Source organism: Antedon bifida, chromosome 3 (genome assembly GCF_963402885.1).
Source record: "Antedon bifida chromosome 3, ecAntBifi1.1, whole genome shotgun sequence".
NCBI classification, from domain to species: domain Eukaryota; kingdom Metazoa; phylum Echinodermata; class Crinoidea; order Comatulida; family Antedonidae; genus Antedon; species Antedon bifida.
Window position 1 is genome coordinate 11082823 of NC_136228.1, and position 19662 is coordinate 11102484.

Here is a 19662-nt window from a genome sequence, read left to right on the forward strand (position 1 = left end):
AATTCTATCTGAAAGTAAATTACTATAGGTGGACATATAATTAAATAAAAAAACAAATGCAATGTGAAGATAATGTACATTATTTAATGTTTTTTTTTGTTCTTTCCATGACCCAGTGTTACAATGATAGAATAAATTATGTACGGAAAGATAAAGTGTACATTAAGCTACTACAGTTGAATTGCTTTGGCGAATTGCTGCATTAATGTAGTAATTTAGTACATTATAATAACTGCAACTGCAGTTTAATCATCACAACTGCAATTAAACTATTACAGCTAGGTAATTCACCAATTCTATAAATTAGTTAATATAGCAATAAGTACATCATCTGATTACAGTTGAATTACTCCATATGCAGTTGAATTTACAATAAAAAAAAGGATTTTTCTGGACATCTTTTATAAAATAGTTTTTGCCAGTTAAAAAGAATATGAATTATTGACATTAAATAACAATAATTTGGAACCAACTGTACCAAATTGTTTATCATTTTAATTTGATACTTATTTACAATTCAGAACTATTTTTAGAATTATACACCCACTGTGTACGATTTCTAACTGTATTTCGTTGTGTTTTTTTTTAAAGCACCATATTTGCACACGTTTTATTGTTGCAATTTACAAAGCCATAAGAAACTCACACTTATCACAAACAATGTATAATGTACTGATTACATATAAAAAGCTTAAAACTGCATAAAATACTTTACTGTTTTTCTTATATTAAAAATAGGAACTTGAATGAACACATCTATACATGTACTGCCTCATCTTGGCATTTTTAATTCTACACATTTCATTTTGAAAAACTCCCTTTGAAACATAACAGGCTAGCTGCTATTTTTAAAAATTTATAACAAAACCAATTTTTGTTTCCCTATTAAATACATATATAAAGTACAAACACATTTTCAGTTCATTAAAACTGACATGTATATTTTTTCTAACGTGTTTAAAAAATTCAGACTTTCATGAAGTTAAATACAGATTTTTTTTTTTTTATACAAATTGATAAATAATGTCCAAATTTGATTATTTAAAGAAAATAGTATAAAAATAACTGTTTAAACTTCATATACTAGTTAAAATTGTACAAATAATAACAATAAATGTGTAAAAATATCGCTATTAAAATTATTTGCTCATTTTAACCTGAATACGCAAATTGTTTTCTTCAAGTTTCCTGATCATTTAAAATGTGTATGCCGATATTGATATATAGATAACAAACGTAGTCTTGTAATCAATGTAACGTCTATCATATGAATAACCAATTGCTTGAACTTTGACACGGAATTCTTCCATTTGGTTGAATTCCTTGAGTGTGTACAGCATTCCACCACCAGATAGATCAGGGCGAATGGCAAATGGCACAGCCTAAAAATAATAAAGAAATTAATTTGTCAGAATTTATATATTGATTTAACATTTTTATCTGAACCAGGTGCCCAATGAAATAAAACATTTATATTTCGATTTATATATTATACTGAATTTTTAAGGAAATTGATATCAGTAGACTAGGCAAGAAGTAAAGGCAGACATTGATATCACTTTCCTATATATAATAATAAATATACTAACTTCTTCCCCTGGTTCATTAATAACAGTAAAGTAAATATTTTACTGAATTTTGGAATTACACCAAATATTTTACAATCTTTTTAAGGAAATTGATATCAGTAGACTAGGCAAGAAGTAAAGGCAGACATTTATATCACTTTCCTAACAAATTAAACATATATACAATAATAAATATACTAACTTCTTCGCCTGGTTCATTAATGACAGTATAAACAGAGTTTGTATGGATTCTTTGAATGTCGCCTGTTTCATATACAGTGTAGAGACGAAGTAGATCTTGACCCTTTTGGATGCCTCGCTTTAACGCTATTGTTCTGTAAACCAACTCACTACGGCTTCCTTGACAACCGCTATGACAGACACAACCACTGTGAGGCAAAATTTAGAATCTATGTTTACAATTCACAGATAAATACAGTTCTTTCTAATCATGTTCGAGGTAACTTTTCTATAAAAATGGATAAACTAAAGCCTAGAATACACTGGTAAACTTAAATTTTGAAAAACCAAGCAAATAAAGTTTTGCAAGAAAAGTTTGAAAAACTTTGCAAAACTACAGAAAGCTAGTTTTCAGAAGCTGTGATGTGCGCATTCTTGACAAATTAGTTTTCCTACAGAAGGACTCAATTACTTCCTGTAGTTTTAAAGAAATTCTTCATATAGCTTCATGGCGAACAAAAGTTTGGTAATGTTTGCTAATGTACACTATGCTTAAGCATCAATTATTAACAAGTCAAATTGCATACTGGTCATCCATCATTGTAAAATATGGAACGGCCAAATATGTTGTCATTCGGGAGCCACCATGTATGAAACACTAAACATTGCAAAAAAGAATGAAACATCTCATTGTCCATTCCATTCCAGAAAATTATGAGAGCAAAATGGGCTAATATCCAATAAAAGTATAAATGTGACATACCAGAATTTCTTTTCCTTATTCTTTTATGTTCTTATAAAAACTAATTGTTGTACTTACCCAAGTGTTCTGCGATAACCAGCAGGGCATGGTGTATCTATGCATCTAAATGATCCCAACATATTAAAACAAGTCTTGTCAAGTCCACAGTCATAGTTCTCACATTCGTTGATATCTGATAAAAGACATTAATATTACAATTATGCAGGAAATTCATTCATTCAATCTTTTATTTCGGAATCTCTGGTCCATAGAAAGTAAAATGATGTATAAACTAATAAAGAGAGCCAGAATATTCATAAACAATGTTATTAAAGTCTGTATTATTCCACATGAATATTATCGTTTATTATTATCATTCATTGTTATAACAATTAATGAGTCTAAGTATAACAAAAATTAAATCATTATAAGGTTATCTGAAAAGTTCAACTGGGTTTTTCTCATACCGTCACAAGATACTTGATCTTGGTCATTCAGTCTGTAACCAGACGGACAGAAACAACTGTAAGATCCCTCAGTATTAATACATAAATCATCTGTAGCACATCTATGAATTTCTGTTATGCACTCGTTTACATCTAGTAAAAAAATTAAACGAAATAAGGATTAACCATTACAATTGCAAAATACCTTCAATTCATTCATGTATGTACTAAAAAATGTACATGCTTGTGGGTGGCGTACAGTATGTGGAAAATAAATTGAATTGAAAATACAATATGTTTATATACAAGACAAATACAAGAAAAAGTAATAATAATAATAATAATAATTATAATAAGACAATTTTAAACTAGAAATGCAAATAATTGATTTCACCTGCAGAGAGCAAAAGCCGTAAACTTAGCCTATGTTGGCACAATGTAATTATTATTAAAAATGCACCATAATATAGCACAATACATATACATATAGTACAACATAATAAAAATACTAAATTATTATAAAATTCTTACCAATGCAGGAGCCTGTTTGTGTTTCTATGTATCCAGTTTTACAGAAACAGTCAGTGATTATGAACTCTTTATTTGGGGGGCATGAAAATACTGATGATGTAATACCAACTATTTCTCTATTTGTATTGTCAGGGCGGTATTCTACGCATGACTTTCCATCACTGAGATTAATTTGTCCAGGCGGGCAAATACACTCATAATCTCCATCGGTGTTCTTACACTGATACAAGCACACATTGGCTTGCATACACTCATTGATATCTGTGGTTTAAATAACAGGTGAAATTTAGTAAATAACTGGTTTTTTTTTTTATTTATTTAATAATTGAATATGAGGACGATGTCATGCGTGAGAGATGTTTGTACAGCCCGCTACGGCGCCTGGACTATTCCATTTTCCGAGAAATATGATAGGTTACAGGATGGATAAACTATAATTTCTCTCTCTTATTTGAGGCTTAGAGAATGGACTAGAAAGAGTCATGAGTTACAAACCCTGGAAATACAGTAGGTCAAGATTTAACCCTGGACCTTGGGATTGGAATGCAAACAATTCTGAGCGGTGAGTGGCCAAGCGGTTAAGGAAGTGGAACCGTAATACCTTGCCATATTAACATCGACAAGGGTTCGAGCCTCACTCGCTCCATGGTTCTGGTGGTTACCCGGTGTACTAGTATACACACAGCCACTGTCACTCATCAAGAGGGCCCCTTGATTGTCAGCATATGCTGTTTAGGGTCACCCTCTATAAATAAGGTATAATAAATAAAAATAAATAAATAATAATTCAAATAAAAATGTCAAGTAGATGCAAGTATTAATTAAAGTAAGTTTTAAGGAATCCTTGTAGTTGTTATAACACAGGCAGGTTGTGTATTCAGCGTGAGTGATATGATTGGTAGATGGCTATGAACGAATGCAGTGCAACGTCAGACTGATCGCAACTGGTTGCGGTTACATATATCACACATTTCAAAGTTTTAAATTGTCGTTCAGTTCATTTCAGTTGAATATAGTAGAACAACACAACTTAACTGGACTTATGTTAATATATTTTATGTTACTGTAAGTCTCTTGCATTCAGTTGCTCCTTGACACAAGTTGTTGTATCAACATAAGCCCACCTTAATTAGCTTATTCCAGTTCATGTAGTTGTAATTGTACTTACCGACACAAATTCCATCTCTCTGTCTATATCCAGGCTTACAATTGCAGAGATAGCTACCCTCAGTGTTACTACATTCAGAATTTGGACTACATCGGTATGTTCCTATTGTGCATTCATCCACATCTGAAAGATACAATGTAATACTTGATTTAATAACACCCCTAAGATTCTTGTTATTTGATAGGAGACAGACAATAGAGATATTATACTATAATATCTCTATGGTCAGACTCAGAAGGAATTATTTTTACCATTGTACTCATAAAATTTCATTAAAGTAAGAATGTAGTTTATTGACTTAAATTATTTGAGCAATCTTATCGTCCACTTAAGTCATCTGTCCAGCACTCACATACATTGATGTACTAGAGACGGATGCTGGTATGCAGAGAGATGAACTGGCTGTCACAATGGCAGATAGGAAGTTATGGAAGAATCTTACGCTGACAATCAGACAATAGAAGTATTATACTATAATATCTCTATGGTCAGACTGTGATTGAACCAATTTTATAACTTTAATCTTTTTTGGGTGGATATATCTCTATCATCTCTAAATCCCTGTTTACACTCAAATCAAACTTTGATTTACCCATATGTGGACATGATTATATCGCTACCATATTTGGGCATAGCACTACCATATTTGATCACATCACACATTTTTTGTCAAAATAGTTTTATAGTGTAGGCAGAGCTTAAACATGACCTTTAACTTTTTAAGGCAGTGCTCCAACACATGACCCAAAATCAGATGAAATTTTAAAATAGAATAGCTTACCTTTACAGAAGCCATCATTTCTTTGATATCCTCCTTTACATATGCAAGTGTAACTACCATAGTTATTTCGGCAATTCTCGGTCTTACTACAAATATCTTTATAACGCTTGCATTCATTTATTTCTTTAAAAAATAAATAAAATAAGTTGATTATACAAATGAATGTTTATAAGTTGTATATGGAGAATATTTTCATGAGTTGAAAAATTTACTGTTCAATTCAATTAGGCGAGGTTGTTCCTTTTAAGAAATGAAATTATTCAAATCTAAAAAAAACTACACTAATGTGTTATAAAACAAAAAACAATTGTTTTTTTGTTCTAGAGTAAATCTAGTGATGAAAATATATAAAAAATTAAATGATTGAATAGAATCATTGAATTTAACTTTTCCATTGACTGTAACTAAATTACCAACGCCATCTGATCCAAAATCAACTAAAATGTCGAGAATGTACTTAGGTGTGTCATGAATAATATATAATTAAATACTACAGAATATTAATTGTTATTTATATAACCATATATTTTAAGCAGTAGAGTGTATTAAGTTTTTATATTAATGTAAAGTAATTCTTTCATGAAAAATAATGTATCTTATATTTATATGATGGTGCTCCATTGACTCTTTGGCAGTCTTGAACTTTTTTTCGAACAAATAGAATCAAATGAGATAACTGAATGTCTGAAAGTAGGCAACAGGAGTCTGAACAAGGAATGGAATATTGTATATGTGGATTACCTCTACATTGCCGTTGGTTTACCAGCTCAAATCCAGGTCGACAAATACAGACGTAGCTACCAATTGTGTTGCGACATTCATGGGCACATCTTCCACGTCTATATGCCGTGCATTCATCCACATCTGAAGGTTTTAATTTATTTTCATTTATTTATTTAAACAACATTTAACGAGGGTGGTCAATCAAGCCGATGCTGATCATTAGTGACCCTCAGTACAATAATAACAGTTGACAACAATTAAAAATAAAATTTAAATAAATAGAATTTATAAACAATAAACTAATAATATAAGGAATAAATAATAGAAATCTATTGATATTTTAAAAAAAGAAATCTTAAAAGGTAAATCAAAACAAAAATGAAGTGGCCATCTGAGAGAGAATACTGTAGACAAGAGGCAATTTGTGATGGTTTGTGAGCAAATATTTGATAAAGATAATACGTGTTACAGTACAAACACATATTATAGAAGATAAATTTTTCTTCTTTTTTTTTGATCCAATAGATCGAAAGTACTAACAATGTTACGACAACATTTTGCAAAAATCGTTGCAAATATCATTTTTAGCACTTTCACAAATTAAAATTGTTTCAAGAATTTGGATATATATTGTTTGACCAGTACAGTACTATACATACCTACACATCTTGTTCCATCAACGGACAATGTATATCCCTTAGTACACTGCACAAGACATTGAAAGCTTCCAAAAGTGTTGAAACATTGTGTCCCATTTGGACAACCACCATTAATACTTTCAACACATTCATTTAAATCTGAAAAAAAATTGTAATTTAGAGGAATCAATCAAATTAAATATTCACTCTATTCATCAAATACAACAAAAAAATGATTAGTTTGTTTTATAACACACCTACCAAACATTCATTAGTCCACTGCTTCTATTTTGAAACATTGTCAAAGACTAGGTCGGAAAGCTAGGCTGTTTAAAAAGGCAGTGCTCCAATTTTGGACTTAGGGTACAACAGTCAGCAGGGACATTTTTGGGGTCAGTCAACTATCTTGTGTGGCAAAAATGGTCATCTTGTACAAAAAGCTGAACATACATTAGAACCATTAATTATCACCACTAGATATTACTTCAGTTAAATAACTAATACTGAAAATCACATAATTAACCAATCAAACTTACCATTACATGATCTTCCATTAGAACTAAGTACAAATCCAGGAGGACAGGAGCAGTAGTAACCACCAAGAGTATTGTGACAACCCTCTGCGCACACTTGGAAATACGAATTACATTCATCCTTATCTGAAATTTAATTTTTTTTTAAATCCATATTTAAATTTGTATAGCGGAAAATTTGAAGCAATGTGAAAGAAAGTGAAAGATGTTCAGGGAAATAGGAGTAAGTGAAAGTTTATGCTATCAGCCAAACCAAACAAACACCTTCGTCGGCGTTAATACAGTTCAAACCAATACACTGTGGTTAGCACCAGTTGAGTCTCGGCCTTGTCAGAACTGGGGTGCCTCCTAACCTAGTAAGTTATAGATTACCTGGCATGAATGAAAACCATGACCAAACTGACAAAAACAAACGGGGGCTGAAGCATGAAATTGAAGCACAGGAAAGGTAACCATGTTCCAGGCATGTATATGTTGGAAATGTATCTTGTACTTACCTACGCAGAATGGACCAGATGGATCATAAATAAAGCCAATTGGGCAGGTGCCAGAACCAGCATACTCATAATCTACAGAAAGGCACATTAGTATTTTCATCAAAAAAGCTACTGTACTGTATATAGAATAATAGTTGCTTCTTTGTGATTAGGGTGCCGAAAACTATACTTATCATATGGCATACATCATTCTTCAATATGACACCGTTTTCTTTTCATTGAGGGCTGTGATACTATTTGGTAAAAGTTGAGTGCCTCATAAATATTATGATTATTATTTTAGTGTAAGTATAACCACTTTAAAGAATTGTGGCATGTATTACAGTGCGACGATAATTATAAAATGCAAAGTACAGTAAAACTGATAAAACAAGTTGGTTTCAATTTCCACTGCAAGAAAACTCGCACCACTGACTTACCTGGTTCAATGGAAGCACGAACTAAGAAAATCAGCCTGCCTTGTGAGTACTGCGTTTGAAGTTCTTTAGCATTTAGTCTCTGGATCATGAAAGGCATATGATCTCCAATATAGTGAATTGTATGGTTCCAGATGTATGGCATGGCTCTGTTGTCTACAAACAGGTTGCGTGTTGATTTTGCATACAGCATTCCATCAGCAAGTTGATGGTATTCTTCCTCGTAGGGGATAAGTCGAATAGATGATGCGGTTTGAAAATCAGGCATGTTTCCATCAATGGTTACATCAAAGTTGAGAGAGTTCTGTTCATCCATACCCATAGCACTGACATTGATGTGTAATGTTTGGCCTGTAAAAAACAAAACAATTCTGTACATGTTTCTTTTGTATTTAGTACCAACCTCAAATAACCCAATTGCCCTCCTCCTCCTCCACCATCATCTACTGTCTTTGCCATTAAAGTGAATATCGCATCATGCCCATAAACAGAACTAGAATATACCAGTGGGAAGTGTAAGGTGCAAGATGGAGCATGCAAAAAGAGAAAGATTAAACTTTCACTCACACACATCCTTTTTTTATTTGAATTTTGGAAACTCTGATCGGAGTCAACACAGCCAAGCAGGTACTGGCACGCAAGACCAACTCAACCAGGACAGTATTAAACTCAATACTTGAATATTCTTGGAATATTCCATTTGTAACTCACCAGTATTAAACTCAACACTTGAATATTCTTGGAATATTCCATTTGTAACTCAACAGTATTAAACTCAATACTTGAATACTCTTGGAATATTCCATTTGTAACTCACCAGTATTAAACTCAACACTTGAATATTCTTGGAATATTCCATTTGTAACTCACCAGTATTAAACTCAACCCTTGAAGACTGTTGGAATATTCCATTTGTTAAGGACAATCCATTTGCAGCTCCATTCACTTCTTTTGCAACGGTCCAGAAGATAGGACTTATCATAGACAACAGTATCCTCATTGAGTTTCCTATAAATAATATGAAAATAAATTTATCAAACAGGAGTCTTAAAAAAATATGGTATAAATACACCAAACTATTGAGAGTTAATGGAATTACGAATATGGTATATTTTTTCGAAATATGTTATTTATAAATCAGTTATTATACATGTCAAGAAATGTTAGAATACCTAGTTCTGGTGGAATTCCAAAGATAACCGAGTTGACAACAGTTTCAGTACTTGATGATGTAAAGTTACCATACAGTAGTCCACCTGTGATCCTCTTGCCATTAATAGCACCAGACACTGTTCCAGCTGTTTCTGTTGGTTTGGCTATAAAGTGTAAATGGAAAAGATTTATAGTTAGAGAATGTTCTGACGTCACATCACCACTTTCAAAACAGTGGATATACTGTAATTGATGAAATCATATGCAACAGCTATCATAGGAATATGTCTAGTGTAGCGATCTCTAAAGGTTTTTACAATTCCATAATTAAATCTGTTCAGAGGTTGATCCATACACAATGAAATGTGAAAGGAGTATGAAGATCTTTGGGACATGTTTATACAGCCTGTTACAGCACATGGACTGTCCCATTTTCATTTTGAGGGGTGTCCATAATTGGCAATTGTAATGTTTGTAGAGATCACATAAAATATACCTTCATTAAAGGTGAAAATAATACTCTCTTATTTCTTAAGTAACAATTTCTAATGATGTGGTAACAGAAATATTTTGATTTAAACAAGCAGAACAGAGAAGCAGGAGAATTGCATGTTACAGTAATCATAAAGCTCACCAAAACAAGGAGGTACAACACATCTGCTTTGCTCAACACCAAGTCCATAACAAGGGGCACCACCAAGGATTGGCCGTGGATTGTCACATACTCTTTCACGAACCCTGAACGTTTGTCCACAAGTTGCCGGGCAATCAGACCATGGTCCAAACTCGCTCCAGTTACCATCACCTAGAATTGAAAAATGTTAAGATAATAAGAAATAGCCTGACAAATAAGATCAATGTCCCACATGTGAACAAGGATGTAACATGACTTAGCTAGTTTCTAGGTCATATTGAAAGCTTCAATTGTTGAACTATGTCTAAACATACATCCAACTGTGACAATTGCCATAGTTTCATCTCATACATTGATGTCTCTATCGAGACATATTTATTTATTGTTTGTTTTATCTGAAGGTTCAGATTTAAAGCCATTATGGCTTATTGTAATCTCCACATACAAATGTTTTATTATTATTAAGTATAAATGTATATATAGTGTAATATGTTGTGTGAACTGAAACTAAACTAATGCACTTACAGCTTTCTCTGAGTGTGCATGTCTTAGAATGAATACTCTGTCCTAGACATGTGCGTCCTCCTAGACTTGGTGGTGGATTGTTGCATTCTCTGCGGCGGACTCGTCGTCCCACACCACATGGCCGATCACACTGCTCCCATTCAGCCCACTCACCCCAGTTACCATGCTCTAAAAAAGTTTTAAAGATAGAATAACGTCAGGAAATTTTCAAAATCAATACATTTTCAAAGATAAAATAATAACAATTCTTCCGAAAATATAACCACTTTGAAACATATGATTAAACTTACGTATACATGCTTCTGTATGGCAGTCTCTGAATTGATTTGTGAGACCTTCACAATGAAGCCCATTGGGCGATGGTGTGGGATCATCACATGATCGTTGTCGAAACTGTTCACCACCATCGCAAGAAACCGAACAAACGGACCAATCACTCCAATCTGACCAACCTCCATTATCTAAAAATAAAAAAGTTCATTGCAATTACCACATTTACTCAAATGATTTCGGGAGAAACACATTTTGTTATCGTTGGTTAACTGGGCTTAGCATAGTAGGTGTTATTAATGGTTGGGCCTACAATTGGTTAGGGCAGAATACTTACAAATACATGAACCAGGGGAGCAGGTATTGATTTCAAAGGCCCTGCCTTCACATGGTTTTCCTCCATTCATTGGTGGTGTACACATTCGCTGCCTTTGGCTGATACCCTCACCACATGAGACAGAACAGTCAGACCATGCACCCCATTCTGTCCATTTGCCATCAACTGTTTGAAAATAAAAAAAGTTAATTACTACAAACCGATATATACATAGATTCATTTTATAAACAAGATATTAGACAGTTAATAGCACAGGTTTAGATACTTCCCATAACATACTGTACTAAGGAAGTAATTTCAAAATAAGTTTGTTTATCATAAATTGTGTTGTGTAGATTGTAAAAGATAATTGTAAAAAGCAACCATTTTTTTTATATATATTCGTACTACTAGAACCTTTATCTAGAGGTAAATATTTGGATTTATAGTGTTACTGGTTATACATTAGCAGAGAGTGCTAGTTAAAGCATGTACTAGGGAGAAGAAGTCTTAACAGATGATTTATTGTTTATTTATAACCAGGGAACAACATAATTTAATTTGTCTATATATGCACATATTTTCTTAAACCTCTAAAACCCCCACCAAGTACACTTAAACTTTAAGGATGTTTTTTTGAACAATTTTGTAAAAGGGAAATCAAAATAAGGATATTCAAACCAGCATAGAAATCTGGCTTGTTTCATCTTGCACCTGCTTTGTTATGCTAATGAGCAAGTCCCTTGTAAAATGCTTCAATTGTGAAAGTGAAAAGCTGTTTACAACATACCGTCACACTCTCCCATAATGCAAAGTACTTGTTCAGTGGTGCGGCCTTCACATTCCCTACCACCGTACTGTGGTGATGGGTTGTTGCATTTACGCTCTCTGGTGCGAATTCCACGACCGCACGTCTTCGAACAAGGTTCCCACGGTGACCATGAACCAAAGCCTCCATCAACTAAATTATTTAAATTAATATAAGCAGGTTACAGTAGAGTGGAATCACTTTTTATGTATCAAAATTGTGTCTTATTTGTTAGTAGGAAAGATACCCTGGGCCAGGGCAGTTTTTAAATTGTTTTCCCTGTACTATTCTGATCATTTTGATGTGAATAGACGCATGTAATTGCAACAATAAATGGAAACAAGACTGTCCCTTGTATGATATCTTTGCTGCTATTTTGTTAATTTTTAATATAGAATGTGATTCACCATTCCCTTGATTAACTTATGCCCACTGCTCTCCCTTACTGTAGTACAAAATAAGCATTATCTTCAAGACAAAAACAGCATATGCATGGTTGAAGATAATGCTAGAACATTCTCTTACATCATGCTTACAATAATATTAACATCACAAGGAAAAAAAGAGAGTGACACAAACACATGATGTTTGAAAGGAACAATCAACCCCAAGTTAGTACCTCTGGCCACTATCAGCCGAAACCAATAATAACTTACTCGGACAATCTACATTTGTGTTACACTCTCTGAATTGAGCGTCTGTACCGACACAAAAACGGCCATCGTTGGCAGGCATGGGATTATTACAAAGTCGCAAACGTTTCTGCATGCCGGTCTCATCTTGCTGTTTACATGTTTTACTACATGCACCCCATTGTTGCCATGGAGACCAGTTTCCATCGACTAGAAACGTAATGGTTAGAACAGTAAAGCAAAGAGAGTAACATAAGTGAAGAGAAAGATATTGAACATGGTGCAAACATACATATCAAACCTGCAATCACATAAAGGTAAAATTGAAAGTGCAGTGGAGAATATATAAACTAATTGTTTCAATGTATTGATAGTTTAAAACCTTAGGATATTCTTGCACCACCATACATTTTAAAGAGCACAAAATTAGGACTTCCGTCTTTCATTAATATTAGCAAAGGATGCAGTTAGAAACATAACATTTCTTCCCATCCATGTAGGCTACAGTCAACTCTCCCAGACTCTCTGGAAAACGTAAACTCTCCCAAACCTAGACTTTTCTTGAAATCCAAAATGTCCCAAATTCATTTTTTACCATTAGAAATACATTCCAAACACCAGACTTTCTAGAAAACCAGACATATTAGGCCAGCTCAAAGGTGTCTGGTATAATGGAAGAGTTGACTGTATTTTTAAATAAAAGCAGTAAACGAAATAATTTAATTTTACTCTCACTTTGTGATTGCAGGTTACACAATTCAATTTAATTACTTGCATATAACATAACAAGTCAACAACAAATAGAGCCTATAATCAGATTTTGACAATCATTACATAAATGCATGTAGGGTAACAACTTATAGAACAACGTATATAAATAGAAATCTTAATGATTTCACAATGAGACACAACACACACAAATGTTAGTGTTTTCACATAGAGGCACAAATTTTGCTTGTACATTGATTACATTACCAATTAACAAAACATTTTTGCCCTTTCATGAAATATAAACTTCTCAAGGTGTCAATCAACAACCCCTCCTTTAGGGCCCGAAGAGGATAGGTACTGTATGTAGGTTTGGGAAATCCCTATAAGGTGACATTTTGTTTGGGCTTAATGTGAATTTTTTTAATCCACTGTTTAATTTTCATGCAATATTATATTCAATGCAAAGATGCAAAATAAATGGTTGCAAAAGATCAAGGAAAAATACAAACGAAAATTAATCTATTATATTTCAAGTAAATAATATCTGCCTAAAATGTCATTATTCAACCAGTAACCTCACTATATTGTTTATGAATACCACTGTGGAATCTGTAGTATTACAACATACCTCTAATTGTAACTTGAGCGCTGGAAATGATGGTATCAAATTCATTCGACGCTTTGCATGTGTACATTCCGCTATCTGGTAACTGCGCAGCAACAATCACAAGAGAATTATTGGCAAGGATATTGAATCGTTGAGATTGACGATCGGCATTGATGATGTAACTGCCAGGACGTCCAAGAAGCTCAGCATGCCATGTCATCACTGGTACTGGAATGCCTTGAGCAATGCAATCTAGGCGAACAAGTTCACCCTGGCTGGCACTGGTTGCAACTGGTTCAATCAGGAATTGTGGTGGATCTGGTTAATGAATATTCATAAAATTAAGAGATATGTACATCAAAGTGAAAATATTATAAACAGAAGATTCTGAGAGATTGAGAAAAAGCCACCCTAACTGAGATTTTAACCCAGAATCTTCCTCTTGATATGAAGATATTCTACCAGTATGTTTGAATATCAATCATAAACTTACATGAAACTCTAAGTTCAGATATGACAGAGGCTTCTCCTGCTTCATTGATACCAACACATCGATAAAGTCCAGAATCAATCTCCTAAAAAGACATTCATATATAAATAAGTCAATAACTGTTGATGAATTATTGCTTTGTGAGATTAAAATACAAAATATTATTGGGTTTTTATGAATATGCACACACACACTTTATAACTAGGCCTCTGGGAGACCAGTCTTTCACTGAAGAGGTTACCCAATATAAATAAATAACAATTTTTTTTCAATTAAATTTGTGTTAATTACTTGATGAATCCAACATTTTAAAAATAACCAGAAGAACTTACACTAGTATCATAGATCACGAGAGAGTTGTTATCGGCTCTGACAATACGATTGTCAAATGAAACTGGTTCACCATCTTTGAACCACATGACTCTTGGGTCAGGGAATCCAATCACTTCACAGTCAAACATTGTCATTGACTGTGGTATAGCTGTCCATGAACGTGGTGACTGTTTCATGATTACTGGTGGAACTAAAGAGTGAAAGAATACAATATGGAACCTTTGTATTAAGGATGCTTTGTCCAAGTTTGAATCCAACATAGTGAAAGAGAGATAAAAATATATATATATCAGGAATGCTGAATCACTCGACACATTCAAACTCCTCCTCAAATCCCACCATTTTAATTTGCATATCATTAATTATTTTGTGTGCTTCTTAGATTTTCTGTTGATTGTTCAGCGCTTAGAGGCGCCCTGTATTTTGCGCTATATAAATTGAACATTATCATTATATTAAAGGTATGCAGGTTGTAGGTTCTGAGATTCACCCAAGATCAAATGTTTAATACTATTTTTAAATTAATAAAATCAATTTTAAAATTTATATATATTTAAAAGGAAGGACAAATTTAAACTTTAAATGTATTTTTTAGCAACAATCTTGTTAAATTTGACTGGGTACTAAAATATTAAGGCAATTCAAGGAGATTCATAGTTTTAAGAACAGAATTCATGACAGTTGTAATCTTATTAAAACCATATTTAATGTACTTCCACAATCCAACCTGCATCAGCTATGGTGCAAATTGATATTTTAGGTTGTTTTTGTGGAAGATTCTATTAATTAATTTAATTAATTAATTTCCTGGTGAAATGTTTTCACTTTTTGTTTTGTATGTTTTGTATATGGATGTAACTATCCGAAATAAAGAAATTAATGAATGAATAACAAAGCGTTTTACCTCTGATTCGTACAATAGCATTAGCGTCTCGACTGCCAGCTGAGTTCTCTGCTACACATGTATATTTTCCTGCATCTTCCTTCATTACGTTTACAATTCTGTATGTACTGCTTCCATTTATACTCACAGTACCTATAAAACAAGAAGTTATTTATAATAATGTTACCATTGTTATTATTTTTTTTTTATCTTTTGTGGTTAACTACCACCTTTATTCATTCAATGTTACATAAACAATTACAGAATCTCATATATATATTTACATTATTGTCTGCATATTTTTTGTTATGTTATCTATTACAAAATATATTGCATGTTTAATGAAAAAAAGGTGTTTAGTTATGAAACGTTTGTTAACTTATTTATCATAATTTGTGTATCTTTCAGTTTATATATTTGTATTTGATTTGCCCTTTAGATGGGAAATGCTTAACAATTGGTGTAGTATACCAGGCCACTGTCACAAGAAATGGCACTAACAAAGTTGAAACATATGTTGGACAGACAGAAAATACTTTTAAGTGTAGATACAATGGGCATACAAGCTCATTCTATAATGAAAAGTATAAAAATAGTACAGCGCTTAGCCAACATGTTTGGAAATTTAAAGATGACAACATTAAATATAATATTAAATGGCGAGTATTAGCCAAATGTAAGCCTTATTCCAATATAAGTAAACACTGCAACCTATTTCTGCAAGAGAATTGTTATTATTTATCATTGTTACCTGTTTTTAACTATATATTTACTTGCCTTGACGTTAGTTGGGTGAAGAGGCATTAATATTCAACTCAAAAATACTTAATCGAACCAAAATTGTGGACAGAATTATTTCCAAAAAATTAGATTAAAAATGTATGTGTGGAATCATTTACTCAGACTCATTCATTTCATTGAGGTAAATATAAAACTAGAGTCTTGCAGGCATAGTGGTATACAGAACTGTGTAGTGGATGATAAATCTTGTAAGTATCGCATGAAATTATAAAAACCAACATTCCAACCATTATAAGATAAATAAAACATTGAAAATGTTGTAGGCCTTACCAGGAATGATAGTGTTGTTGACCTTCCAGGTAATCACAGGGGTAGGGGTACCAATTGCTTTACAGCTCAGTTCCAATTCCTCATATACAGCCAATTCCAAGTCATTGGGGAAAACAACAAAATCGGGACGAACTACAGAGTGTAAAAAATAGATTATTAGAATCTTAGGTATAAAATATGCTTTTAAAGTAGTGAACTTAATTATTATAATTATCATGTTTACAGTATCTAAGACTAATATAGAATATAAGGTTTAATTTGGTAAATATTGATTTTACAATTATATACTGTTGAAAACTTAAAAGCAGATATAATTTATACACTTGAATATCTAACTAAATTAAATTAAATAGTAAATAGTATTGTAAACTAAACAATTTGTAAAGGTGATTATTTTGGAAAAATACAATATTCATAAAATAGATTTATAAGCTATGTTTACACTATCAAACTTTATGTGACAAAAAAATGTGATGTGCCCATATATGGAAATTATGATGTCATATCACTACCATATTTGAGAATATCACTATCATAATTGGGCACATCACAATTTTTTGTCAAAGTAGACAGAGCTTAAGACATAGAAAAGAAACTCAAGATTTTGTTTCGAAAAAAGAAGCATACCTTTCACAACAAGAGCAACACTGTTTGACATTCTTCCAGCTAAATTTGTTGCTGTACATACATACTGACCTGCATCGGTTCTCTAAACCAAGAAAAGAGATGACATATATTGATTGATTCAATTGATTATCATCTAAAGCTACATTTATACATGGTGGCGATCTTCCATTCTGCGAAACACCAGACACTCCTTGACCATAGTTCTGGTGATATTTTCTCGGATAAGGACTTACAACTGGAGGTCCAGTGTACACTTCTGGCTCGTATCCACTCAGTGCATCTTTCAGAAAGAGTATGGGTTTTCTGGTCCATATCATCACTGCATTTAGCTAATAACTCTACCAAAGGTTATTGAATCAATTTTTTTTTCAAGAGTGGTTGTATGTCATAATGGGATGAAAACAAACTAAACTAAATTGCACCTCAAAGTATAGGTTAAACAATTATGAAGCTCAGGCTACTAAATAAATGTATCATTAGAATATTAAAACAGCATTAATAAAATGCCAGTTCTTTGTATTACTGATGCAATTACCTCCACTCTTTCAAAGACAAGTGTGCCAGAATCCAAGATAAAGTATCGACTACTCTGTTCAATTGGTTGGCCATCTTTGGTCCATGAGATCTCTGGCTTGGGAGCGCCATCAGCAACGCATGGCAAAGCAGCACGGCTGTATAAACCGACGTTGTACGAGTCTTGTACTTTTGTAATAGTTGGTGGAACTACAAAGAGGAATATAGATATATTCATAGTGATAATATATGAATAGATAGTGTAGTATTTGTACAGTAAACCATTCAAAAAATATAAAAAGAATTCGTACCCAAAACTTGAAGTTGAATGGTTCCGGACACACTGGAGACATCATTTCTTGCAAGACAGGTATATCTGCCTGTATCTTCAGCTCTTACAAATGGTATCTGGAGAGATCCAGAGAGACGTTTCACACGTCTGTCATTGATCTCAATGCCATTGTGAAGCCACTGGATCTCTGGTTGTGGGATTCCAGTAGCACTACATTCCAAGATGATGGCTTCATCTTCAACAGCTGTGTAGAAGTTCTCTGGGATGTTGATCATTGGTGCAACTGGGAAAAGAAATGGTTACCATATCAATCACAAATTTGCATAGCTTTTGATATATAAAACAAAGATTGCTGCACTCTTATTTGAAAAATAGGATTCAAGACAAGTGCCTAAGCAAGTACATAAAGAACTTTGTACACTATTCGAAAACAGTAGGTTATTGTCCCCAGGTGTGCTGATCTGGTAGTTGCTACAATGGCTGCCATGAGGCTAAACTAAAAGTGAGGAAGAATAATAAAACATTGAAGGGTCTTTTTCAAATTCGTATTTTGTATGAAAATGATAAATAAAATATACCTTGGACTTGCAATTCAATTTTCTTTGCAGTTGTGCCTGCTTGATTGGTGGCTATACAGCGATAGATTCCTGCATCGTCAATGGTGGCCTTTTCAATGTACAACATACCATTCGCCAGTACTCTGTAGCCCTCATTAGATTCATCTAAGATCTTGTAATTCTTCTGCCATGAGATCAGTGGCTTAGGTGTGCCAGAGACATCACATGGAAGACGTACTCTCCTGCCAAGAACTGTCTTGATGGTGTCCAGTCCACCAGTAATCATTGGTGCAACTAGAAGATAGTAAGATTGACATTAAAATTCTCTTCTTATTTAATTAAAATCTGATGACACGTTTTCGCAACATAAAATTTGTTTAAGAATTCACAATTACAAAAGTTGCTCTCAATTATGTAATAATGAGGGCATGAGCCAGGATTTTAGTCTAGTTTGGTTGCTAAGCATCGTAATCACTCTTGTGCTGAATCATTTCATTGATTCCAAACAAACTAATCAAGATATTCTAATACAAAACACCTACAATTACAAGTATAATAGAACAGAAAGTAGTTTAAGCTTGTGTCAGCTTACCTAAAACTTGGAGATAAACTCTACGTTCAGCCTCCCCTGCTGGATTAGTGGCTAAACATCTGAAAAGGTCTGTATCTGTTGTACTGGTTTCTGCAATGAAAAGACCTCTGTCTGTCTGGATAAACCTTGAACTGTCTACTGGAATGAAGTTTTCTCCTTTGTACCATGTCACAACTGGTGCTGGTATTCCATAGTTGTCACAGCTTAATTGAACCTCTGAGCCAAACATGACATTTACTTGTCCCTCATTTAAGTCAGTGATTGTGGATGGTACTAAAAGCAAATAATAACATTTCATCTTATAAAAATAATAAATAATATTTTGTACACATCTGTGTTCACCTTATACATCTTTAAGTTAGGTTCTCTGCGATTGTTCTGTTTTATGTTATACCTTTTTGCTTATGTGTTATTTAACCCATTAAC

The 19662-nt window shown here is 33.1% G+C and overlaps 1 protein-coding gene across 2 annotated transcripts in view; it reads right to left on the reverse strand.

Annotated features, from left to right (window-relative positions):
• Positions 1-64: 64 nt before the first annotated feature.
• Positions 65-19662, reverse strand: part of LOC144838551 (hemicentin-1-like) — a 73111-nt gene continuing 53513 nt past the window's right edge. The window contains exons 36-65 of one of the 2 annotated variants that reach the window (XM_078693959.1): positions 19237-19509; positions 18666-18938; positions 18107-18370; positions 17818-18005; positions 17283-17364; positions 16656-16787; positions 15606-15737; positions 14701-14891; positions 14372-14453; positions 13900-14196; positions 12585-12770; positions 11911-12081; positions 11142-11306; positions 10825-10995; positions 10535-10702; positions 10010-10180; positions 9396-9539; positions 9094-9231; positions 8227-8574; positions 7808-7879; positions 7314-7436; positions 6799-6936; positions 6158-6280; positions 5417-5539; positions 4636-4758; positions 3468-3728; positions 2958-3089; positions 2569-2683; positions 1771-1957; positions 65-1382 (exon numbers count right to left, since the gene is read on the reverse strand). In XM_078693959.1, the coding sequence (XP_078550085.1) occupies positions 1197-1382; positions 1771-1957; positions 2569-2683; positions 2958-3089; positions 3468-3728; positions 4636-4758; positions 5417-5539; positions 6158-6280; positions 6799-6936; positions 7314-7436; positions 7808-7879; positions 8227-8574; positions 9094-9231; positions 9396-9539; positions 10010-10180; positions 10535-10702; positions 10825-10995; positions 11142-11306; positions 11911-12081; positions 12585-12770; positions 13900-14196; positions 14372-14453; positions 14701-14891; positions 15606-15737; positions 16656-16787; positions 17283-17364; positions 17818-18005; positions 18107-18370; positions 18666-18938; positions 19237-19509 (5159 nt within the window). In that variant the 3' untranslated portion in view covers positions 65-1196. The remainder of the gene's footprint in view (positions 1383-1770; positions 1958-2568; positions 2684-2957; positions 3090-3467; positions 3729-4635; positions 4759-5416; positions 5540-6157; positions 6281-6798; positions 6937-7313; positions 7437-7807; positions 7880-8226; positions 8575-9093; positions 9232-9395; positions 9540-10009; positions 10181-10534; positions 10703-10824; positions 10996-11141; positions 11307-11910; positions 12082-12584; positions 12771-13899; positions 14197-14371; positions 14454-14700; positions 14892-15605; positions 15738-16655; positions 16788-17282; positions 17365-17817; positions 18006-18106; positions 18371-18665; positions 18939-19236; positions 19510-19662) is intronic. The other variant, XM_078693961.1, reaches the window with a different exon arrangement.